Raw genomic sequence first — 27,028 nt, forward strand, 5'->3', positions numbered from 1 at the left:
GCAGTGTGACATTTCTATTGCGAAAACAGAAGTGACGAGTACTTCTTTCGGCAGCGCTTACATTCCCGGCGCCCTCTGCTGGCTGCCTCACTCTATGACATCGCAGGGGTAAGTAAACCTGTCAATCACGTTTGCTACTGAAAGCTCTTTTAATGCCTAACATACCCCATCTGCTGGGACGCTGAAAGAGACCCTCATGAATAATTTCTTGTGATAGACAAGTGCTGACCGAGACGTAGCACTAAAACATTGCACAGAATGGGTTACACATCAGTCTTCCAGCTGAAAAACGAGGACAGAATATTAGCACCACGGTTAGCACAGAACTGGGGGACTTGCAATAAGAGATTGTTTATATTCTTACTCTGGACCTCATCTATTTATATAGAAGAAAAGTTCTTCCTTTCGAAATGTGTCCTAGAAGCAGAAAGCAACCCCCTAAAAGCTAGGCCCAGACTTTAACTAATCGATGGTCCCTCCTTCGCTGGATGTGGGTCACGTGTTAATGGGTTAATTAGTGGGTGATTAAAACCTTAAAAAAATATATATGTTTAAAAAAATCGGAAACGTCAAAGTATTTTTAAATATATATATTTTTTTACCTTTCCCCATGGTAACCACACTGTAACTTAGAACAGGCACAAGAAGAGATGCCACCGGGTGTACAGGTTCTGCTGTCCTTGTTCATACGAAGGGTTACCTACCTACCTACCCGGTGCCCCGGGCATTATTTCACGGGTTAATCACCAGACTGTCATGGGTGAGAAATATGAGTTCTTGCAATTCCCTATTGCTGCTTATGTGAAAATTATGCAGATTAGAACTTGATTAGGGTGATTTTGTGAGACTCAATTTGGACTTTTAATCTATTAAACTCCTATAAACGAGCCTGTGGAATCGCTCCCCTGGCACTGCTGTAATAACCGCCGAGGAGAGTTTTTACAAGGAGCGCTCTTTAACCGAGAAAGATTGGAGTACTTTAGCTGTTGTGTAGGAGAGCTCAGCACTGTGGCTGAGTGACATATCCTTGGGACAAATGGAGAAAGTGTAACACTGCCTGATACAATGTATACACTGCACTATGACGCAGGCAATGGGAAGGTGTGTGTAACACTGCTTGATACACTGCACTATAACACACAGCCAATGGGAATGTGTGTGTGTAACACTGCCTGATACACTGCACTATAACACACAGCCAATGGGAAGGTGTGTTTAACACTGCCTGATACACTGCACTATAACGCAGGCAATGGGAAGGTGTAACACTGCCTGATACAATGTCTACACTGCACTATAACGCAGGCAATGGGAAGGTGTGTGTAACACTGCCTGATACACTGCACTATAACACACAGCCAATGGGAAGGTGTGTGTAACACTGCCTGATACACTGCACTTTAACACACAGCCAATGGGAAGGTGTAACACTGCCTGATACAATGTCTACACTGCACTATAACACAGGCAATGGGAAGGTGTGTGTAACACTGCCTCATACACTGCACTGTAACACACAGCCAATGGGAAGGTGTAACCCTGCCTGATACAATGTCTACACTGCACTATAACACACAGCCAACGGGATGGTGTGTGTAACACTGCCGGATACACTGCACTACACAGCCAATGGGAAGGTTTGTGTAACACTGCCTTGTACACTGCACTATAACACACAGCCAATGGGAAGGTGTGTATAACACTGCCTGATACACTGCACTATAACACACAGTCAATGGGAAGGTGTGTGTAACACTGCCTGATACACTGCACTATAACACACAACCAATGGGAAGGTACATGTAACACTGCCTGATGCAATCTCTACACTGCACTGTAACACACAGCTAAAGAAACTGTGTCTGTAACATTACATGATACACTGCATACACTGCACACACTGCACTGTAACCCACAGCCAGTGGAAGTGCGTGTTACAATGCTATATACACTGACTTGTGACCTACAGCCAACTGCAGTGATACAAAGTATATCTGTATTCCAGATCACATATGGCTGAACAAGCACATTGTAGTCATGCTACTGTAAGTACTACATGAGCTGCCCCCAACTCCTTGTCCGATCGTCGCCCTGTAATAACCTCGCACTGGCTTTTTACATTTCATTGAGTAATGTTTTTTTATTATGATCATCTTTAGATCCTTTGTCTGAGATCCCAAACCTTTTTGCCGGCGCCCAGGAGTGCGCAGGCGCGGTACATCCTGCGCTGTATCGCTGCCGTCACACAGCCACCCGGGAATTAGATAGTAATGTCCCACCCTGTTTACACACCCAGTGCTCACCCCAAACATTATCGTCACCATTATAAAAGCCACAGCAAACACTGCACATATTTCTAATTCGAACAGCAATTAAAGCGAGATAATAAGATACACCAGTCAATTAAGGCAGTGATTAGCAACATGCTAACGACACCGACTTAACGATAATGTCCTAAGCCAATTCTCAGAAGAGCCTGCGGAGAGACGGGGGGTCCCTGCCCTGGCACAGCTCTGCTAATGCGTCCTAACCCACAGCGTAGAAGCTGCAGGAAGAGGGCTGGTGTGTGAGCAGCCTCGTCTCATTAACATGCAGCGGGTCAGCTAATGTCACAGTCCTGTGTGCACACTGCTTGCTGGTAATTAGCAGAGCATTTAGTTACCCCGGTGTCCCCCCCCCCCTGGGATTCCTCTGCTACCTCCACTATTAACCCCAGTCACTACTGCAGAGTGCAGGTGTAAACACCCCCTTCCACATGTCCCAGAGCGTAGGTCCTGCCCCAGCTTAGCACAAACCCGAAGAAAAGGGCCCAGTTCGAATGAACTCCTCAGCCACACAGGCACAGTTCAAAGAATACGTTATCTCTCCGAAATGACCTTTCCTTTCACTTTCCACCCTAATCACAAACTTTCATTTAATGTCACATTCTTTCGAATTCAGAGAAATGTGAAAGCACGATCATTTTTTTTTTTGGGGGGCTTTTTAAATATGGCCAGTGGTGTGGCTTTCTTAAGAACTGCCTTATACTGTAACTAACTCACTGCAACACTTCACTCATTTACACACCGTGCTATTTCTAGCCTCAAACATAGGGCGTACTTACGGCATATAAACACAGGCCGTACTTATGGCATATAAACACAAGCCGTACTTATGGCATATAAACACAGGCCGTACTTATGGCGTATAAACACAAGCCGTACTTACAGTATGGCATATAAACACAGGCCGTACTTATGGCGTATAAACACAAGCCGTACTTACAGTATGGCATATAAACACAAGCCGTACTTATCTACTATATATTTGTGAAAGCGTCGTATGTGGCTATGTCTGTATGTGTCTCCCTGGGTCCCTAGCGGCAATCCCATTGGACCTTGGGCCAGGCCAATGAGATTGCTTCCTTGGCCCGCCCGCCCCCGCACACCTCTCATTGGCCTGAGGCGGAGTGACGGGCCAAAGGTCACACACACACACACCCCCTCCCCCCCGCTCACCCCCCCGCCCCGCTTATCCCCCCCACCCCCACCCACACACACAGAGCACGCTCTCTGCGGCTCTCCCCTCACACAGGCCTCTCCTCCGGCTGTCTCCGCCTCTCCTCCGGCTGTCTCCACCTCCTCACCGGAGCGTCAGGCTCCAAACTGACAGGATTGAGCGGGCTGGACAGAGAGGTCCTAGAGGCAGATTTCACATTAGAGGAACTCACCCAGGTCATCACTGACCTCAAACCATCAAAGGCGCCAGGCCCAGATGGTTTCTCGGGGCTGTATTATAAGAAGTTCAGTAAGAACCTGGCCCCAGGGTTGCTCCGAATGTTTAATGCCGTTTTGGCGGGAGCCCCGTTCCCGGCGCAGATGCTTCAGGTGTCTATATCACTGATTTATAAACCAGGTAAAGATCCGCAGGACTGCAAAGCTATCGGCCAATTTCCCTCATTAACACCGATGTTAACATTTATGCCAAATTACTGGCCAATAGATTAAGTCTTATCCTGCCCAAACTCATACATCCAGATCACGTCGGCTTCATTAAAGATAGACAAGCTGGCGTGCCGATGACGTCATCCAGGACAGACGGGTGAAGGGAGAGCTCCGGAGACCCATCCATATAAATCCTGATTCAAGGCAGTTTTCGCCCGACAAAAAAACCCCAAAAGGCCCCTGACTACCTCCTAAAACACGAGGGATGTCGAACAAGGGAAAAAATCAGCCGATCCAAGGGGTTGGCAGGTTCTTCACCCCCGCGAAACAACACACTGAAGCGGGGGGAAGAAAGCAAGATGGCGGACCGACGCCAGGCGCACGAGGCAAACAAGGCCTCACAGACCCGGCAAGCCCCGCTGAGATCCTCTCTCCCCCGGACGGGGGAATCACAAAGGAATTCTTAGAGGAACTCCACGCTAAGCTCCAAAGGTCACTGCAAGCTAACCTCAAGGAAGCGGTTGCAGAAATCAAGTAGGACATCCACAGCTTGCAAGAGCGCACCACGACGCTGGAGGACAGGCTGGAAGAGGCCTTGCAGCATCAGTCTGAAGCTGCCGAAGAAATAATTCGCCTAGGCCAAGAAATAAACACACTCCGCGACGGGTTAGAGGACCAAGAAAACCGGGACCGCCGCCAGAACCTGCGGATCCGCGGCATCCCCGAAGCGGTACAGCCTACCCACCTGAGAGCCTACCTCGTGGACTTATTTTTATCTATATGCCCAGACTTAGACCCTCGCGATATGGAGATCGATAGGGCGCACAGAGCTCTGGGCCCACGATCTGACGACCCGAATCGCCGGCGGGACGCGATCGTGCGGCTCCACAGTTATTCCACAAAGGACAAACTAATCGGAGCACGCCGCGAGAGGGAAACGATCATGTTCCGGAACGAATCGCTCCAGGTCTATAATGACCTATCAAAACTAACTGTGGACCTCCGAAAGGCGATGCGCCCCCTTACACTACTCCTCCGTGAGAAGGGAATAAAATATAAGTGGGGATTCCCCTTTAAAATGATTATATCCCACAAGGGTAAATTCCTCTCCATACGACACCCCGAGGAAATGGAACACCTGGCAAAGGCCCTGGGCCTCCCCGCGGAACCTTTCCAGACCGTCCATCCAGCCGGAAACCGAGCCCGGGACAGGGACGACCCGCCTGTAAGAGCCTCGGAACGGATCGCGGAGCAAAGGCAATCCCGCGACAAATGAGGTAACAGCTGCAGCCAAACAAGTCGGCTTCCCGGGAGAACACCAACATCTACGCTGGAATCCTACAAAATGGCGCCAAGAGAGGCCTTACCTCTCCAGATAGAACCCCATCGATCCGCAGACGAGCCGCGAGTGATGCTTCCATCATACGCGACACATCTCCGTTTCCAGCCGCCTCACCACGTGGGACTGGATGACGGATCCCGTACAGTATGCCCCGGAATCCTACAAAATGGCGCCGAGAGAGGCCTTACCTCACCGGGAAACACCCCATCGATCCTCAAACGAGCCGCAACTGATGATACCACCACACGCGGTACACCTTCGATTCCAGCCGCCGCACCACGTGAGACCGGATGACGGATTCCGTACAGTTTCACCGGGGGAGCCGAACGGACGACACCCGGTTAGTCCCTTACCAGACCCGGCTCCATTTTGCTTCTCATCCCCCCCCTCGGCTGAGGGGGAACTGACATCCCTTCTGACCTCCTGCCTTCCCTTTCTCACCATGATGGTGACAGAAGCACAGGACATACCAGACCCATCCACCCGCACCCCGCGGATGAGCGCCTAAGGACAGGGTCTGTAAAACAGATACACCCGTACACTTAATCAGTTAGCCTTCCCCCAGTGTCCCAAGTTAAGCATGGTGATCCCCCCTGGCTATTCCCCCCCTCCTAACATGCGTATAAGATCGGGTGCTCACTTAGCAATGTTAGGTAATTAGGTAATATATTGATTGGGATAATATTGATAGAGGAGTAACCTAGTATAAGATAACGACCCCCCTCCCCCCCCGGTCCCCCCCCCCCTGCCCCCTACCCCTTCTCCCTGCCCTCTACCCCTTTCCCAGCCCCCCACCCCCGCCTCCCTTCCCCCCCCCCTCCACCCCCATACCCCCACTCCCCTCCACCCCCCGTCATCACCCCCCCTCCCCCTCCTACCCCCCCTCATTACTTTCCCCCCCCCCCCCCTCGCCAACTAGTGAGTCCCCTTCCCCCATCCCGATCAGGGTCCCCTCCCCCCTCCCACCCCTCCCCCCAATGGAGTCTTCTTAAACGATATACTAACTTACAGCTCAAAGAAGCGAAGTCAGGTTAAGCAGTTAGAGAACATCTCAACGTTGGAGGACGCTTCTCTCTGCTTGTTTTTCTTTCATTTGCTCTCTTACCCCACTGGGACCTTGAAGTGTTATTCTAAGTTAAACTGTATACCCCCCTTGGCTACGTGTCGCACAAACTGTTGTTGTTGAGTTAAACAGCGCTCCCTTCTCCCCTAACCCTCTGTTACCCTAATTCCGATGCTATATGTTCCTCCCGCAAACACAAAAAGGAACAGTTTATACGGTTTGAATGTAAATAGTTCTAGGGAACCCCCCTCAGGTTTCCCCCCCCCCCCCCCTCCTAACATACGTATACGGTTGGTAGCTCACTTAGCAATGTTAGGTAACTAGGTAACATATTGTTTTGGATAATATGCATATGTTAAAGGGTACAGCAGTTCTGAGATAAGCTACCAGCCCCACGCTGTATCTGACATGTAATCAACTGAATATATACTGTATATTTTATATGCTGACTGAGCTCTACACCCAAACACACCCTAATCTGCCCCACTCCCCATCCCCTCTCACCCCTAACCCCCCCCCGCCCCTATTTCCCCCCCCTCCCAGCCCCCCCCCTCTCCACATTCATCACACAGAAATTATATTCAAATAACGTCAGGGAATGTATACCATGGGAGTGATGTACTGATGCAATCGTTACAAGGTGACCCTCCCCCCCTTTCTCACCCTCCCCTCATCCCTTTCCTCTCCCTCTTCCCCTCCGAGCCCTCCACTCCCCCCCCTAATCTCCCCCCCCTACTCTCCCCCTCCCTCCTTCCTCCCCCCAAGGACCCAAAGTCCTCTGATATAGTTCCAACCCAAAAAGCGGAGAGACGCATTACCCAGGCCTGCCACAGGAGATCACGAAACCTCCTAAGTAGTGTGAAGGTCTGACATGTAATCAACTGAATATATACTGTATATTTTGCATGATGACTGATGTGTACACCCAAGCACACCCTAATCTGCTCCACTCCCCATCCCCCATCCCAGCCCCCCCCCACCCCTATTTCCCCCCCCCTCGCAACCCCCCTCCTCCTCTCCACATTCATCACACAGATAATATATTCAAAAAACGTCGGAAAATGTATACTATGTGGATGATGTACTGTAGCAATCATTACAAGATGACCCCCCCCCTCTCTATCCTCCCCCCCTCCCTTCATCCCCTTCCTTTCCCTCTGAGCCCATCCTCACACCGGCCACTCAAACCCCCCCCCAACCCCCCATTCCCATCCATCCCCCCACCCCCCCAGACTCCCAACTATGTCCACCTTCCACCATTGGACAAACTATGTACATTCCCTCTCCTCATACCCCCGCAAACGCGGGGAAACAGGCCTAACCTGTCTCACCAGAGATATGGTACTCTGATACCCCACTAACCAAGGTATCTGAGAGCAATTAGGCTCGGACGAAACCATAGACACCCATGGGTCTCCACCCTTCCCGTACCTGCTGGAGACCATTACCGGACCCGCACCCAAGGGTCTTATACCCCACCAGCCGGTCTTTAGTCCAGACCGGTCCTAAATCTTTTAGACCCCATTAGGGTCGACTTCCTTTTCCTCTTCTTTATCCCGCTGCCACTGTCCCGGCGGTCCCCCGCCCCACCTCCCCCTTCCTGCCCACTCTGGCTGTTTACCCCTAGCACTAGACCAACAAAAACACACACCGACCTTAGTAAAGGAAAGAACCCCCCCTTACTGAGACTTAACCCCAAATTCTCCTCCCCCCTCCAAGAAGGGAAAGTCCTCGCAGACCAACAACAAAACCAGATAATATGGCTCACCAAAAAGCACTAAAAATCGTTTCCTTAAATGTTAAGGGACTACATAACAATAGGAAGAGACGCCTGGCCCTCCAGGAAATAAAAAAGTCGGGTGGGGATGTTGTTTTCCTCCAGGAGACGCACTTCACGTCTCAAGATCCGCCCAAAACATTTCAACATGCGTATCCGTTGAGCTATTTCTCATCATTCAGTAGCAAACGCAGAGGGGTTGCCATTCTGATTCGTCAGGGCACCCCATTTAATCTAACAAAAATCCAGGCAGATCCAGAGGGTAGATTTATTGTAGTCTACGGCTCACTTTCAGGCTCGGCAATTGCCCTTATTAACCTATACGCCCCAAACGAGAACCAGACCGAATTTCTGAGAAAGGTTCTGGAAAAAATTGACCCACAGTACTTATCCTCGCTACTCATAGCGGGTGATCTGAATATGGCTCTCAACCCAAAAGAAGACAAATCGAGCCACCCAGGACGACAACACTCCACTCGGTCACAAAGACTGGGGAAAAAAATTAAAGACATTGTGGGTGACATCTCTCTGGTGGACATTTGGAGAACACAACATCAGGGGCAAAGGGATTATATCTTTTACTTGGCACCTCACCAGACCTATTCCCGTATTAACTACTTTCTTGCTACCAAGAACATTCTAGAGGCCACCACTAACTCTGACATCGGCCCTATCACGTGGTCAGATCACGCTCCCATCACCATGACCCTATCCATTCCATTCGTGAAATCGATCTCGTACAGCTGGAAACTTAACGACTCCTTACTGAACCACTCCGGGACAGTGACGGAGCTCAAAAAATCCCTTAGGGAATATTTTAGATTAAACGCGGGCTCCGTCTCGTCTCCAGCAAGCCTGTGGGAGGCCCATAAGGCGACAATCCGAGGAAACCTTATCTCGATTGCCTCCCACCGGAACAAAACTAAACTCAAATTATCCAAAGAGCTTACAGATAAAATAGTCAATCTCGAGCAGCAGCATAAAAATAACCCCTCTCGGAGAATATATAAACAGCTGACAACTGCTAGAAATTATTTGAAAGCAATCCAATTGGAAAACGTAGAAAAAGCTCTTAAATGGACGGGTCAGAGGTATTATGATAAAGGGAACAAGGCCGACAGACTTCTTGCTAGTAAGCTAAGAGGAATACAAAAAAGATCACAAATAACGGCAATCAGGAATAACTCTGGTGAGATTCTATACAATGAGAAAAAAATAGCAGAGGAATTCACCAAATTTTATACTAAATTATATAACCTGAGGTCTCGCTCTGCTAACCCCACTACAACTGACTTGACGTCAGCTATAGAATATCTAGATGACTGTGAACTCCCCTCGCTAACTGAGGATGAAAATACTAGTTTAAACGCAAAGATAACGGTAGAAGAATTGGAAGCAGCCGTCAAGGCGTCAAAAATCTCCCAAACGCCGGGCCCTGATGGTTTCACGAATGCCTTCTATAAGAAATTCCTCCCCATTCTGTCCACTCACCTATTAAACTTGTTCAACTCATTTCTGGAAGGTAGCCCTATCCCATCTTCAATGTCGTCCGCTAATCTGGCCATAATACTCAAGGAAGGGAAGGACCCCACCCATTGTGGAAGCTACCGACCAATTTCACTGTTGAACAATGATCTCAAACTGTATAGTAAAATTTTGGCGAACAGACTTAATCCTATCCTCCCGAGGCTAATACACATGGACCAGGTCGGGTTTGTCCTGGGGCGCCAGGCCTCAGACAATACCCGCAAGATAATTAATTTCGTTGATCACGCCCATCAGACAGGCTCAAAGGCGATGTTACTCAGCCTTGACGCAGAGAAGGCGTTTGACAGAATTGACTGGCTATTTTTAGACCAAACGTTAGTAAAATTTGGGTTCAAGGACTCGTTCCTGAAAGGTGTCCGAGCGCTTTATCAAAACCCGTCTGCCTCTGTACGACTATCGGGTGGAGGCCCTGAACGATTCCAAATTAGAAATGGACCTGGCAAGGGTGACCCCTTTCCCCTCTCCTTTTCGCCCTCACGATCGAACCCCTGGCGACCAAAATAAGACATAACCCGAACATCCAGGGTATCCCCATCGATAAAGAACAATACAAAATCTCCCTATTCGCTGATGATATCATTCTAACTTTGACTAAACCCCTCACTTCCCTCCCTAACCTTCAGAGGGAACTGACGGAGTTCGGAAAGGTATCAGGTTATAAAATAAACAGCGACAAATCAGAGGCCCTAAATCTTAGTCTCCCAGATCCCGAAGTTAAACTACTCAAACTAAATTTCAGCTATAGATGGTGTCCTTCATACATTAAATATCTGGGAATTAATGTGTCTAGGCACTATCGGGATTTATACCGGGATAATTACCCGAAGTTATGGGATAAGATCAAAAAGGATCTAGATCAGTGGGAAGGTTACCAGATCTCGTGGATCGGGAGGATGATATCCACCAAAATGAAAATACTCCCAAGAATGTTATACTTCTTTCAAACACTCCCAATCCATGTCTCGGGCACTGATCTGAAAAACATACAAAACAGATTGTTCCACTTTATTTGGCAGGGCAGAAGACCCAGAGTCGCCAGATCGGTCCTGTTAGCATCTAGATCTAGAGGGGGTCTGGGGGTACCAGACCTACATAAATACTACCTAGCTGCTCAACTCAAGCAGGCAGTAATGTGGAACTCAGACCCGGCCCATTGTTGCTGGGTAAAAATAGAGACTCAATATGCCAAGATACCTTCTCTGCTAGCCTGCCTCTGGAGCCTGGACAGAGGAGATGGGCACACACACAACCTAAAACTACAGGCCTCACGACATACGTGGGAAGTCTGGATAAGTTGTAAACACAAATATGGCCTCTCTTCGACAAGCTCCCAATTGACCCCCATCTTTAATAACCCGAAATTCCCCCCGGGATGTGGATCTAAACTGTTCGACCATTTCAGCACACGGGGTACAGGGGCGATTGCCGACCTACTAATCCTTGGGAAGCTCCTGAGCTATCAAGAACTTAGGGCCAAACACAAAATTAAAGAATTGGACACATTCAAATATCTTCAAATCAGAAACTTTATTCGGACAACATGCCCACTCCCAGAATACCCCACTCTCACTAAATTTGAACACCTCGGCAAGGTCAAGACCCACCAGAAAGGTCTAATCTCGGAGATCTATAGTGCATTAGAGCACTCAAAGGCCTTCCAACAGCACGACTACATGCTCAAATGGGCGGCAGACCTGAACATAAATATAGAAAGAGAGACTTGGGATGAAATCTGGCAGGCAGCATCAGAAACTTCCCTATGTACTACAATAAAGGAAAACATTTATAAAATTATGTTTGGCTGGTATCTTACCCCAGCACGTTTAAACAAGATCTACCCTTTGGCATCAGACCTATGCTGGAGAGGCTGTGGTCATAGAGGGGACATGGTCCACATCTGGTGGTCCTGTCCAGAAATTGTTAAGTACTGGGCCGAGGTCCAAATTTTGATAAAAGAGGTCACCGACCTGGAAATACCTATCGAACCACTGACCTTCCTATTGGCCGCACCAATGTCCAACATTGTCCGGCCAACCAGGAAATTAATATCCTTCATTCTTACCGCGGCGAGATGCTGTGTTGCGGCCTCCTGGAGGAAAACAGCCACGCCGGCTATGAGTACAATCAAAAAAAGAGTCGGTGATGTGATGACCATGGAAAGGCTCACCGCCATGGTTAGACAAAAACTCCCTGCCTTTGAGGATATTTGGGAACCTTGGATTTTCCTTAATAGAGAGCGACATACAGCTCCGACGAGACGGAGAACCTCCCCCTCCCCATAGGGGACTTAGAACTACCCCTGTGACAGAACCCCCAACAGCCAGGTGAGACACCCACTCCCCTATCCTCCTCTCCCTCCCCCCCCCCCCCACCTTAAACCCCCTCCCCTCTGCCTTCTCTCTTTGAAGGCGCTCCCCCTTTCTTCGACAACTCAGGTTGTCACTCTGTTTCCCCAAAAAAGAGTTGTAAAAACTGTTAGGCAATACCGTTTGTCATACCTGTATTAATGTCTAAATGCCTAATAAAATATTTGAAAAAAAAAAAAAAAAGATAGACAAGCTGCGGATAATACCCGACGAATCATTGATCTGATAGAGATAGCCAATAACAAAAAATTACAAGTTATGATGTTGAGTCTGGACGCAGAAAAAGCTTTTGACAGGATTGACTTGCCATACTTAAAACAGACGCTTGGAGCTTGTGGCTTTGGGGAGCTGTTGAGTGCGGCAATACTTTCGCTATACTCTGGCCCCGCTGCTAGGGTCATACATTAGGGTTTCCCATCTGACATATTCCAAATCCAAAGTGGCACTCAACAGGGATGCCCATTATCTCCCCTGTTATTCGCCCTATGTATGGAGCCCCTAGCAGCGCAGATCCGCAACAACCCGAATATCTCAGGGATTACCATCCAATCACAATCACACAAGGTTGCCCTGTACGCCGATGATATTTTATTATTGATCTCTAGGCCTCTCACCTCTCTGCCGAACTTATTCAACCTGCTAGAAATTTTTTATAGAATCTCAGGATTTAAAATAAACCAAACCAAATCCGAGGCCCTAAATAAAAGCCTCCCAAAAGTAACGGAAAAACTACTGAGTCTGAACTTCAATTTTAATTGGCAATCAAAATATATTAAATATCTGGGAGTCTACATCACTTAGGAGTATAAAGGCATATACGAAGCAAATTATCCCAAAATATTTATAACACTGAAAGAAGACCTGAGAAAGTGGATGCCCCATAAGATCTCCTGGATAGGCAGGATACATAGCGTTAAGATGAATATCCTTCCCCGTATCCTATACCTGTTTCAGACTCTGCCAGTGCCACTAAGACTGAAGGACAGACTCTCACTTCAGTCTGAAATCTCCAATTTTATCTGGGGAGGAAAAAAAACGATAGTAAACAAGACAATTATGAAAAAGACCATTCGGACGGGGGGGACTAGCGGTACCTTGCCTGTTATCTTATTATAAAGCGGCACAATTGTGTCAACTCACACAATGGCAGATCAACCCAACATTGAAAAGATGGGTGGACCTGGAGACAATAGCCTGCTCCCCATTGGAGTTAAACAACCTGTTATGGCTACCTAAAACAGCTGTGAAATGGGCTGAACGGCCGCTTTCCTCTGTGGCTAACTCGCTGTCGATTTGGGAGTCCGCTAAATTTAAACATGCCCTGACCTCTAAACACTCACTGATGTCCCCATTATGGGGCAACCCCGACTTCGCGCCGGGCCTGGCAGAAAACGCGGCAGGTACTTGGAAGAAATATAAATACCTTAGATTAAGGGATCTGGAGGGTATACCAAATAAAATGAAAACATTCGAACAAATCAGATCCGAAAAAAATATCCCCCACTCCGAATTTTTCAGATACCTCCAGATCAGAGCATACTTTAACAAAAACACCCCCTACCCACCTTTAACCACATTTGAAAAGCTCTGTCTAACAGAAACAGACACACGGGGACTTACATCGCAGATGTATGGAGAAGTGGTCGGTTCGGGGAACACGCAACAACAACAAAAATTAGCATACAGGGTCCAATGGGAAACAGACCTAGGAGAGGAAATAGAGGAGGAGGACTGGGAGGCCATACTAGAAGCCGCAGCCAAGAGCTCTATCTGTACGACTTTGAAGGAGAATGCATATAAAGTACTAATGAGATGGTACCTCACCCCGCTTAAATTATCACGGTTTGTCCCTGGATACTCCCCGCTGTGTCCAAAACAGTGTGGAGAATCGGCTGACCTGTTACACATGCTCTGGTCTTGCCCTCGGATCTCACCTATCTGGGAGGAAATTAGACATTGGATCCAGAGGATTTTCGACCTCGCAATTCCCCCGGACCCGTGGCTATTCTTACTGAATAGACCATGGCCGGGACTCTCCAAAGCTGGAAACAAACTAGTTGCCCATTTTGCAACAGCAACGAGGTGCGAGATCGCAGCTATGTGGAGACAACCGGAGATCCCAAACAACCCCAAGATTCGGAACAGATTATGGTATATATGTCAGATGGAGAAATTAACACGTTTAGTTAATGACACTGGCACCAAATATCTAAAAGTCTGGACGCCTTGGTTGGCACAGACAGATATCCCTGGGATTGAGGTAACCACAATTTGGCAATGATAACCATAAATGCATTCTCCCCCAACGAGCGTGATCTTGGCATAACAGGATCCCAGCCCCTAGTTCTCACCCAGCGCCTCGGCACAACCTAGACCATAAGGAGACAAGTCAAAGCAACCCCGGCCCGACTATAACACAGAAGCCTTAGGAGCCCGCGTCCCTATCCCTCCCCCCCCCCCCCCTTTTCTTCCCCTCTCTTCCTCACCCTCATTTTTGCTTGTTTTTTTTTTACCCCCAAGTTTAAATGTCTTTCCGGCCCTTTCGGCATGAAGAAGGCCCTCTGTTGCTATTATTCTATTCCACGCCCAAAGAAGAGGATAAATGTATCGTACCTGAATGTAATACTGTGAGTGTGTATGTTACCTGTGTTCACGATACAACTTGTAATGAAAAATTTCTAATAAACTTGAAGTTATAAAAAAAAAAAAAAAAGGCGTTCTTCATAGGATGTCGTTTATATTAATAATATAATAACATATATTTAATATATCGCTTTTCTCCCAAAGGGACACAAAGCGCCTCACAGTTACAGTATAGCGCGCGGTACGCAGCACGTAGGAATGTTACAGGCACAGTCCGTCCCGCAGAGCTTACAATCTATGTTTTGGTGCCTGAGGCACAGGGAGATAAAGTGAGTCCCCCAAGGTCACAAGTAGCCGACACCGGGAATAGAACCAGGTTCCCCTGCAGCACACTCAGTCTTTACTCGCTGAGCCGCTGCTTCAGCTCGGCACACAAACTTCACACCAGTCTCTTGTTTGTCCATTTAAATGCACCCCAACCTGCGCTGAAACCTGCATTACGTTATTATTTATCCATGAAATATCTATGTACGTTTCTACATCAGTATCAAAGACAAGCTGTCAGTAAGCTTGATACAGTGTCCCCACTGAATCCTGAGGATGGCACAATAAAAACCCTTGAAGTCTCAGTAGTTTGGGTAGGAGGCTTCAGCTTCAAAACCATTTCCCTGGAGTTAAGGTGGCAGCAGATCCTTGCATTGCTTTGTCCCTGCAGCCATCGGCAACGCTACAAGGACCAAAGTGCAGAGAACACCGTCATCCTTCCAAAAACCTCCATCCTTTGGATAATTGAAGCAGCATATCATTAAAACAGCTTTCAGCGCTATCCCTGCCTCCCACTCCTGTCAGGGTGACAACCAATACCTTATCCTTAAATGGGACACAAAGGCAGCTTCCAATAAAACGGGGAGTCGGAAATTATGTATTCATTAAAGTGTCAGGATAAAGTGGGGGGAGGGGAGCCCGGTGTAATATTTATATCCAGGGTCCTATTTTTTTTTTTGTTGTAAAATATGCTTTAATATCGGGAGGCACGTAAGCCAGGCTTAAATATTTATAAAACAGTTAAGGATGAAGCTTTGGGATTTTATACCTCTGCACGGGCAACACAGACAATCAATGATAATACGGCCTAACCGTCGTCCATCATGGAAAAGATGCTTCTTAGCATGCATTCCCGAGTGAGCCATATAAACATGTAATGCTGTCTACCTAGGCAAGCGTGGAAAATACGGCTCGGATAACCCCTTCCCTGCCGGAGACCCGGCAACGCGATACCTTTGCATCATGGCGGCGGGCCCTCCCAACAGTGAAGGGGTTAGCAGAGCTCTGGGGTGACCGAACGGCAAGGACAGGAGGCGGGCGTGCGAGTAACGTAGAGGCTGCTGTAAATTAGTGTGCAAAACTGTTGAAAACAGGGCTCTAAATATGGTGTATTTATCTCCAGGGCATCTGGGAGATTGAAAGATACGGATTTAATATTTCATAACAGTAATGCGATGCTTGCTTTTGCTGTTGTATAATTAACTCTCGTAAAAGACTTGCGCGGATGCATTTCCCCCCCCCCTATAAACTGAAGGACAAAAGTACGAGAAAATTGCTTGTGAAGAAGCGTACAGCCATATAAAGACGTGTAAAAAGGAGCAAAATGGATAGTGACGTGTACGTGGAACCTGAAATTAGACGGCAGGATAAGGAAACTGCTTTCAGGATGAATTATGATGTATATTATGTGTGATCAGAAAAGACCGTGGTTCAGGGTTTGATTAAAGGCCAGTTGCAGTAGCAGTTAACTATTCCATTGGGAGTACAAGCTAAGACTTGGAGATTGAGGAGTCTCAGTTAACACTGGTTGTCAAAAAACCCAAGTGGAACAGTTTTTCTACAAATATTGTAACTTCTGAAGAGTTTCGGTAGGATTTCAAGACTGGTTGGGTCTGAACTTTTTCCCTTTTCAGGGTTCCATATACTCCTCTTTCCCCCTGGGGGTAGAACAGGAGGGCGCACAAGTCCAGTCCTCAAGACCCAGCAACTGGACAGGTTTTAAGGATGTCCCAGCTTCAGCACAGGTGGTGCAGTCGAAGACTGTGCCCCCGATTGAGCCACCTGTGCTGAAGCTTGGGTATTTTTTAAAACTTGACCTGTTGGGGGGCGTCTTGAGCACCCATGGAGAAGACGATGACTTCCACCCCAAGTGTGTATTTGTACAGGGAGAATAGCAGGGGAGCTGGTCTTGTCACCAGTCTGCACCTGCCCTTGTCATACATGGCGCCTACATCGTGTGTAGTGTGGCACAATATGGGAGGAGCAAGCAGGGAGATACATGTTGATATAAAATAGAGATAATTAAGGTCAGAAGGAGGAACGGAGAACTACAAACCATAGGCATTTATAACCCTAAACAATCGTTAAGAAATGTTCACACACTTGTCCCGCCCCCCCGGTTTTCGTTCCACAACTCATTAGCAAGATCCAGTCCTCAAACTCTGGCCGCTGGACCGCACATACTTTAGTGCTGATCCCTGAAAGCCTACGAGTTTCATTACGGGCAGCTCTCTCATGGTTGGTCTCGGTGCTGAGGTTTGGTCTGTGAAAGGTTGCTTACTTTGTAATAATGCCCACCGCACAAGTGACAAAGGGCCATATTTAGTAAGGAGTGTTACTCCATAAGACACCATCCGAGCTGGAAGACGTCCTACAGCCCATTCATTTGAGTGAGCCATAATGGGCCATATTTACTCAGCTGTGTTATTGCATAGGACCTGCTGGGCCGGAAGACCACTTCAATGGGCTGTAAAGGGTCATATTTAGTCAGCGGCGCCAGAAGGTGTCTTATGGAGTAGCACTGCTTAGGAAATATGGCTCCTGTATGTCTTTAACCCCTTGGCTGTCACAGGGGCTTGTCATGCATTGCGTTGAAGCTGCCCTGTAACACGGGGTTAATATACCTCTGGCCGTGCCGTGTCGTACGCGGTGATTGGATTCCAAGAGACCGTTCAAAGACATCAGCAAGTTAAACTATGTCACAAGCTGAGAGCTGATCTGTGAGCCGCAGAGTGAGGGATATTGCTTGTGCCAGCTTCTTGCCTGCAGGGCTCTGCTGGGAAGAGTGAGAGGGCCCGGCTTACCTTGAGAGTTGGCCTGCAAGACCCCAATGCTGTCATCAAACTGCATGGATTTGATGTTGAGAGACGCCAAGATACATTCCTTGTCCTGCAGTGAAGTATCATCAATATTATTCTGATTGGCTGACAGGATAACGCACATGTCACACAGGTTAATGTTGACAGCTCTTAAATCAGCTCGACTTAATGGCGTACCCTAAAGGAAAGGGAAAGAGCAGGGAAAGGAGGGGAACGGGGGGGGGGGAGTGAGGGGGTGAAAGAGAGAAGAAGGAGAAACATAAAGGGAAAGAGGAAGTGAGAAAGTGATAGAGGGGGGGGGGGAAGGAGAAGAAGAGAGACAATATGGCAGAGGAGAGACAAAGAAAGATAAAAGTGTGATGGAGAGAAGAAAAAAGGGTGTGGTAGAGGAAGATGGGGAACAGAGAGAGAGAGAGAAGGACAAATAGAAAGGCAAGGGAGAATAGACAATAGATACCGGGTACAGAGTGAGAGCAGAGAGAAACAAGTACAAGATATTGAAGAGTGACAAGCGGTGAAATAAGAATGGAAAAAGAGATGGAGAAAGAGTAGTAGAAAGAGAAAAGATGGCAGAAGGATGAGAGATTTAGAGAAAAAACACAGAAGGGAAAGGAAAGAGGGGGAGAGAAAGAGGGAGGGGGGGGAGAGAGAGAGGGAGAGGGGGGGAGAGAGAGAGGGAGAGGGGGGGAGAGAAAGAGGTAGGGAGAGAGGGGGAGAGGGGGAGAGGAAGAAGGAGAGGCAGGGAGAGGAAGAGGGAGGGAGAGAGATAAACAAAAACACCGTTAAATCATTCTGCAAGACAAAGTCACCTTGCTTCAGATAACAGAGCTGCAGTGACCGCAGAGCTGTGAGACCATGTAAAGCCAGACTAGAGGAGTCTGCAGGGTGTTAGCGCCAGCCAGCTGACTGTACCCTTCTGTTAGCTGTGTGAGCTCCCTGTGACATGTAGCACTGCAGAATAGGGGAATGAGGTCATTCGGAATGGGTTACAATGAGGAGAATAATGGAGATGTCCTAGTCATTTAACCCGAGCTATGAGCCTGCAGGACTTTCTGGCAGTGAATAGGTTAACAATGTAACTCATCTTCGCAACGTCTCCAAAAAATCCATTGGTGTGGAGTATTTGCATCTCTGAGTGTTTTGTTTTTGCCTTTGATGGGATCCCTCTACAAGAAATAGACTTCCATGGGACTCCCCTCTACAAGAGATGACTTGTTCCCATAGACTTCCATGGGACCCCCATCTACAAGGAATAGACTTCCAAGGGACCACCATCTACAAGAGATGACTTGTTCCCATAGACTTCCATGGGACCCCCTCTACAAGGAATAGACTTCCATGGGACACCCTCTACAAGGAATAGACTTCCATGGGACACCCTCTACAAGAGATGGCTTGTTCCCATAGACTTCCATGGGACCCCCATCTACAAGGAATAGACTTCCATGGGATCCCCCTCTACACCAAACAACTTGTTCCTATAGACTTTCATGGGACCCCCTCTACAAGAGATGACTTATCCCCATTGACTTACGGGCAGGATGGAAACCTTGGGGAAGTTGTGCAGTGTCTCCCACTCTCTCTTCAGGTATTCTAGGGACCCCACAAAGACAATAGGCTTCAGCTCGTGGTAGTGGAAGTTGCTGGCCCTCAGCGGCATCACCAAATTCCGCACACCGATAAGCGCAGACGTCACGTCTCCAAAAATGCAGACCACCACGTGGCCACTCAGAACCGTCATGGCGGCTTCACTACGGGTCTGGGCAAGTTGGAAGAAGGGAACATTCATTATGCAGCATATACTTAGGTGTTAAAGTGTGATTGTACTAATGGGTGTGAGGTGCCACTACTTTCTGCCACACCCGGCGCATGAATATTACTTATTGATTTGCCGTACAAACGTATCTTGGAAAAGGGGCATTATTTTATAAAGTCAGTTCCCTTTTCTATTTTATCGGCATAAAAATTGCTTAAATCTTTCTCAAATACAGTCCAAAGTGCTTTGGCCCAATGAATAATAAATGTAGGCTTTGTACTAATATCAGTCTCAATACCAATACTTATTTTAAGCCACTTTAATTACTGCCTACATTGTATGGAGCCTATATGGTACTGAGCCTATATGGTATAGAGCCTATATGGTATGGAGTCTATATGGTTCGGAGCCTACGAGGATCAGCTGGCTAAAGCATTGAGTCCCTTCTCTAACACTCACCAGCTGCACATACTTGCACGTTGTTGCACACTTAGGCAGGGGCTCAGTAAGCCGCAAAGTGGGGTATTGCACTCTTATACTGTACTGATTTCACTTTAACGGCCATTCAACTCAATGAACAGAAGGAGCGGCTCAGTGACTAAAGACACTGACTGGCACTGAGTGTGGAGCAGGGGAGCCTGGTTCAATTCCCGGTGTCAGCTCCTTGTGACCTTGGGCAAATCACTTTATCTCCTGCCTTGGGCACCAAAACATAAATTGTATGTTCTACGGCTCCGGGGTGTGTCTGTAACAATCTTATGTGCTGCGTACCGGGCGCTATACTGTAATTATAAAGCGCTTTGCGTCCCATTGAGAGAAAGGCGCTACTGTATATGTAATAAGGTAATGGTTCTTGTAATACAAGTAAATGGCAGTTACCGCCGGATTGCAGGGCTACACCCCGCATCATGGCCTAGTGAACCCTAGAAACCTAACGCAACCTCTCTTTATAGGGGGGTCACCCTGCACAGAATCTCCCAATCAATTCGGTGGGAGTGCTGCACCATCGTACCTATCCTTCCCAAAATAGGACGGACATTATACGCTCTCCCAGCCTGGGAACGTTCATTCTCTTTATCTACAAACCGCCTGCTGCTTTGCTATGCGTTACTGGTCAATCTGTCAGCCAAAAGGTCGAGGCCCATGTTTACTAAGCAGTCTTCTGCCTTAAGAGACCTTCCAATGCTGGAGACGCCTTGCAGGCTGCTGACTTAAACTCTCTCCCTGCTGTAAGTGAATTCCCCCTGCGTTATGCTTTGTCTGCATACTGTACTTATTCCCAGTTCTGCATACTGTACATAGTTGGTGATATGTTTATAAGTCACAGGGATGCTACTCCGGACCCCATTACGGGCCTTACCAGAATAACGCTCTCCATCTCTTTGGCTGGACACCAGTGGAACATGCCGGTGGAATCATATCTCTTCACGCTGGTTGCGTCCATGTTATCGATTTGATCATTCGCAGACATGAGCAAGGGGTCGTGCCTGCAGAGAGGGGGCGGAGAAGGGTTACGGCAGGGGCCGGCAGACTCCGGTCTTCAAGGGCCACCAGCAGGTCAGGTTTTCAGGATATCCCTGCTTCAGCACAGGTGGCTCAGTCGAAGACCTGTGCTGAAGCAGGAATGTCCTTTGGACCAAACCTGTTGGTGGCCCTTGAGGACTGGACACCCCCGGATTAAGGCATGGAAGTACCAAGACATTGAAGCCTTGTTACCTGTAACTAGTTCATATTCCCAGGCGGATTGTATTCTTGGATAGAACCCAAGGGAGCTACAAGCTTGTATAATAATAATAATAATAATAATTATACAATCAGCTTCACAAAGGTTTAACAGCAATTTCATTAACTCTTTCACTGCTGAACTGGCCTGCTTAGCTAACAAGAGGAAATCATCCTTCAGAAATCTGGCAGCCACTTGAGCAAGTCACAGATAATCTCAGCAATAGATCTGTATATAACGTTAGACACAGACTCAAAATACATTAACTCCAGTCGTAGCCAGCGACACATTATGGTCTGAAGCACTGAGATCGTTAATTAAAATGAAGGATGGACAGGTTCATGGGCTGGGAATATGAACGGCACAATCTCTGAGGTTCAAACTTTCTTACGAACTTTAGGATCTGATTGAAAAGATGCCGACGATGATACACTCGTCTCCACTGCCCTTTAACCCACGGTGATAAATGACAGCAGAATCTACACTTTAAATTGGGTGACAGGGTATCGGCCTGAGATCAGTGGAGTAACATATTGTAGGGTGAATATTTTAACATGTAATGGTGCCATCCGACATACAGTACACATACTGCATTGCTACACACACATTAACACACTGATACACATACTGTACAGACAAACTGATCCACAGTTTTTAATACACTACTACACACACATCAACACACTAATATACATACATACAGTACACACTGATGCACACACAGTAACACACTGACACACACACCGATACATACACAAACACATTAATACACTGACACACACACACACATTACCACACACTTGTACACATACAGACACACTGATACATACACAAACACACGTACAGACACATTGCTATACACACATTAACACACCAATACACATACAGACATACTGATACACACATATAAACACACTAAAACACAGACACACTAATACAAACACATCAATACACTGATACACACATTATCTCACTCTGATACACACACATAAAGACACAGTGATACACATTGAAGACACACCGATATGCACACTAATACACATTCAGATACACTGATACACACACATTGCCACACCCTGATAGACATACAGACACGCACATTAACAAACTAATACTCATATGGACACATTACCACACTGATACACATGCCGACACCTTTATAGATACTTACTAACACATTCTGGTACACATACAGATACACTGATACATGCACAAAAATTAACACAATGATCAGTACAATGGCATACACAGATTTCTACAATCACACACAAAAACCACACATGCTTTTATATTGATATATGCTGGTGAAATGAGCACTATGGGAACGTATATATAGGAACGTATATGCTCCTAGATATAAACCTATAAACACTATAGGGCTATACAGCAAAGTATCTGCGTTCTACGGAGTGAAGAAGCCTTGTTGTGTGGCTCTGTATAGAAACCCTTCTATTTCCTTACACCGGAGCTTGTTCTAAGAGCGGCCCTGTGAGCTGGGTCTTAAAGCAGCCGGCTGGTAAGTGTTTCTCTGCTCCCTTCTGTCCCTCAATATCAAAAGAGCTGCTATTAGGATCTGCAGTGAACTAGAAGAGATGTGAGTTTAGTCACCGGCGCTGTGCGTTTGGCATGAGGATAGAAAGTCAATTATTTGCTTTCAGCGCAAACACTTTCTGACGCGCTGCCGGGCACAGTAAAAGCTTTAACAGGCCGGGATTTTAATATTTTAGCAAATTGCCCAATCGGGTTTGGTTTTCCGCAACTGACGGCCTTTAAAGATTCAGCAGAGTGTCGCTTTGGAGCGGGATGTGTATTCCCCGCACCCCCCTCTGCCCATCACAGGGAATACCAGACTTTAATGTCAAACAGCGAGCGTCTTCCGATGACAACCGCATTTGTGATGAGAATAAAAACCCCACTGTCCTATCCTGACTACAGAACATCCAATTTGGACAGGGGGGCTCAAGTCTAGTTCTCAAGCCCCCGCAACAGGTCAGGTATTCAGGATATCCCAGCTTCAGCACAGGTAGCTTAATTAAAAGGCTCAGTCGAAGGACTGGGCCTCTGATTGAGCCGCCTGTGCTGAAGCTGGGACTGATTGAGCCACCTGTGCTGAAGCAGAGAGTGATAGAGCCACCTGTGCTGAAGCAGAGTGAGAGCCACCTGTGCTGGAACAGGGACTGATAGAGCCACTTGTGCTGAAGCAGGGATAGCCTGAAAACCTGACCTGTTGAGGAGGCTTATGGACTGGAGTTGAGCACCCCCTGAATTAGGGGCTTGTAGATGTCGACGTAGATATGTGAACAATAGAAATACAAATATTGGTGTAGCCAGTCGTGGATAAGTGACCATCCATCTATATAAATGTGCTGGTCCCACTCCCAGATTTCTCGGTGTATAAAAACATATCAGAGATCCACCCCCCTCTGATGGGAGCACTGGGTGGTGATCCCTCCCAAAGGCGGACTTTAACTTCATCCAGTGTAGCGCAGAAATAAGAAAACTCACAATGGTGTGATATGTCTACGAAACGGTGTATTACACAAATATAAAACAGAAGTTAAGGCGTATTACACAAATATAAAACCGAAGTTACACTCACATTTTTGACATAAGTGTAGTTCAGCCGAGTGACGGGATCACAGTTCCATCCGCCAGTAGTAAAGACGTCACAGGAAGTGACGTCCGCGGAAACAAGGATCGTAGCGGGCAGAGACTGGCCGGGTGCCAGAAACCTACGTTTTAGTTCTCTCCAACGAACTACACTTATGTAAAAAAATGTGCGTGTAACTTCTGTTTTATATTTGTGTGATACACCGTTTCGTAGACATATCACACCATTGTGAGTTTTCTTATTTTTGAGCTACACTGGATGAAGTTAAAGTCCGCCTTTGGGAGGGATCACCACCCAGTGCTCCCATCAGAGAGGGGTGGATCTCTGATATGTTTTTATACACCGAGAAATCTGTGAGTGGGACCAACACATCTATATACATATATTTTTTTATATTGTTAATTTAAATATAATGAACAGTATTTTATTAATTTTATTTTATTAAATATAATGTATTTTATTTAGTGCTTGTTTTTTATTTGTAGCTTGCCCATTTGTTGCTATTGTGGCAATCCATGCCCATATTGTGGCAATCCGTGCCCATATTGTGGGCATGGTTTACTACAGTGACAAGCAATGGGTTTATTGTAAAATGTTTGTTTTTATTTAAATGTAATGTATTTTATTTTGTGGTTCTTTTTAATTTAATTTTTAGGTTTTAGTTTGGGGTAGTTGCCCAGGGAGGGTGGTTAGGTCTCCCGGGTGGGTAGCAGGAGGGGGGGGGGGGTTAAACCCTTAATTACGATATTGGTTAAAACCCACTAAGGTGATTAAGGGGTTACAGGTCAGTAGTTAGTTTTTTTTAACTGTCAGTGCCCACTGAAGACGAGGAGGACGAGGACGAAAAGGACGAGGAGGACAAAGAGGACGAGGATGGCCTTCATTCTGGCAGGGGTAAGTACAACTTTTATTTACTATATTATGGCTGGGTAATGTTTTGATAATGCTTTATTTTTTAATGGGAAAATGCGCTATTATCCAGATCTGGATAATAGGGATTTTGCCCATTACTGTACTGTATGTGTTGAGGAGATGGGGGGCGGGGGATGTAGTGTGCCCATTCATTGCCATTGGGGTTATCTTTGCTCCCATTGATAGGCATAGGTAACCACACTGGCAATCAATCATTGTATTGGTGTTTGTATTGTATTTTAATGTTTATTGGGGGTAGAGAGGGTGAGTGAAGGGGGTAGTTGCCCCAGGGTGGGTGGTTAGGCTTCTTAGGTAGGTAGTGGGAGGGGTTAATCCCTTCATTACCTTAGAAGTTACTACTGCTAAGGTAATAAAGGAGTTAACCCCTCCCGCAACCTTCCCGGTAGGTCTAACCACTCACCCTGGGGCAGCTACCCCCTTCACCCACCCCCTCTAACCCCCAATAAACCAGGCTCCTCTGGCCTAACCCTTTCATTGCCTTACCGGCTAGCCACTAAGGTAATGAATCTGCATTTATTTTAATACCAGTATTGAAGCAGGGGGTCTCCGGAGCAGATCCGCATTAATTTCAGCCTCGGGGACCCCCTGCTTCCCGAGTTACAGACCTCTGTATGGGAGGGGTTATATGGGGTAATAAGAGGAGTTATAGGGAGAGGCTATATGGGGTAATAGGAGGAGTTATAGAGAGCGGTTAAATGGTGCAATGGACTGAGTTATAAGGAGAGTTTATATGGGGCAATAGGAGTTATAGGGACCGGTTATATGGGGCAATAGGAGTTATAGGAACCGGTTATATGGGGCAATAAGAGTTATAGGGACCGGTTATATGGGGCAATAAGAGTTATAGGGAGCTATGTGAGGAATTATAGGGAGTTGTTTTTTGGAACAAATGGAGGGGGTATAGGGACCGGTTATATGGGGCAATAGGAGGAGTTAAAGGGAGAACATTGTAACACACATACAGTAATAATTAAATGTATCAATGGCGAGGTCCGCCTTTCTTTGTATAAATTCTTTCCCCTTTGTTATTGCAAATACAAATCCCACGTGTGGCTCATTCGCACGTCTCCGACCGGTCTGCAACCCTGCCCTTCCCCATTATCCCGTAGCAGACAAACTTACAGGTCTGAGATCATATAACCTTCATCTGCAAAAGATGCATGAAATGTGCCAAACTTCCTAAAAAAGTTTCTTCCGCTAATGGATGGAATAGCCGATCTCTCAGGAGCGGAGCGGCACAGACCCCATCGTGTTAACTACATTTACATGAACCTGTAATGCTGTTTTAAACTCTGAGAGCAAAGCTAAGAGAGAGAACTGCCAGAAGGCAACCCAAAAAAGGCTGCCTGAGGGGCAGAGAGCCTGCAGCTAAACCACAGATCTCACAGGGACGGGAGATGCTCACAGGGACCTGTAATACAGAGAAGAGTTCTGAGTAATATCAAAACACATCCTGTCTCTGACACTGCAGCTCTGCAAGTGAAAAAGCATGTACGTCCAACTCCCCCCCATGTACTTCCAACTCCCCCCCATGTACTCCCCCCCATGTACTTCCAACTCCCCCCCATTTACTCCCCCCCATGTACTTCCAACTCCCCCCCATGTACTTCCAACTCCCCCCCATGTACTTCCAACTCCCCCCCATGTACTTCCAACTCCCCCCATGTACTTCCAACTCCCCCCCATGTACTTCCAACTCCCCCCCATGTACTTCCAACTCCCCCCCATGTACTTCCAACTCCCCCCCATGTACTTCCAACTCCCCCCATGTACTTCCAACTCCCCCCCATTTACTCCCCCCCATGTACTTCCAACTCCCCCCATGTACTTCCAACTCCCCCCCATTTACTCCCCCCCATGTACTTCCAACTCCCCCCCCCATGTACTTGCAACTCCCCACCATTTACATCCCCCCCATGTACTTGCAACTCCCCCCCATTTACTCCCCCCATGTACTTCCAACTCCCCCCCATTTACTCCCCCCATGTACTTGCAACTCCCCCCCATTTACTTCCCCCCATGTACTTGCAACTCCCCCCCATTTACTCCCCCATGTACTTCCAACTCCCCCCCATTTACTCCCCCCCATGTACTTCCAACTCCTCCCCATTTACTCCCCCCCATGTACTTGCAACTCCCCCCCATTTACTCCCCCCATGTACTTCCAACTCCCCCCCATGTACTTCCAACTCCCCCCCATGTACTTCCAACTCCTCCCCATTTACTGCCCCCCATGTACTTCCAACTCCCCCCCAATTTA

The 27,028-nt window shown here is 47.3% G+C and overlaps 1 protein-coding gene across 10 annotated transcripts in view; it reads right to left on the minus strand.

Annotated features, from left to right (window-relative positions):
- The window catches only part of KCNMA1 (potassium calcium-activated channel subfamily M alpha 1), a 397,276-nt gene that overhangs the window by 35,525 nt on the left and 334,723 nt on the right, over positions 1-27,028 (minus strand). For all 10 annotated transcript variants that reach the window (XM_075610355.1, XM_075610354.1, XM_075610347.1 and 7 more), the window contains 3 exons: positions 20,862-20,988; positions 19,280-19,504; positions 17,731-17,923 (listed from right to left, as the gene is read on the minus strand). In XM_075610355.1, coding sequence (XP_075466470.1) covers positions 17,731-17,923; positions 19,280-19,504; positions 20,862-20,988 — 545 coding nt within the window. The remainder of the gene's footprint in view (positions 1-17,730; positions 17,924-19,279; positions 19,505-20,861; positions 20,989-27,028) is intronic.

Source organism: Ascaphus truei, chromosome 8, assembly GCF_040206685.1.
Source record: "Ascaphus truei isolate aAscTru1 chromosome 8, aAscTru1.hap1, whole genome shotgun sequence".
NCBI lineage: Eukaryota > Metazoa > Chordata > Amphibia > Anura > Ascaphidae > Ascaphus > Ascaphus truei.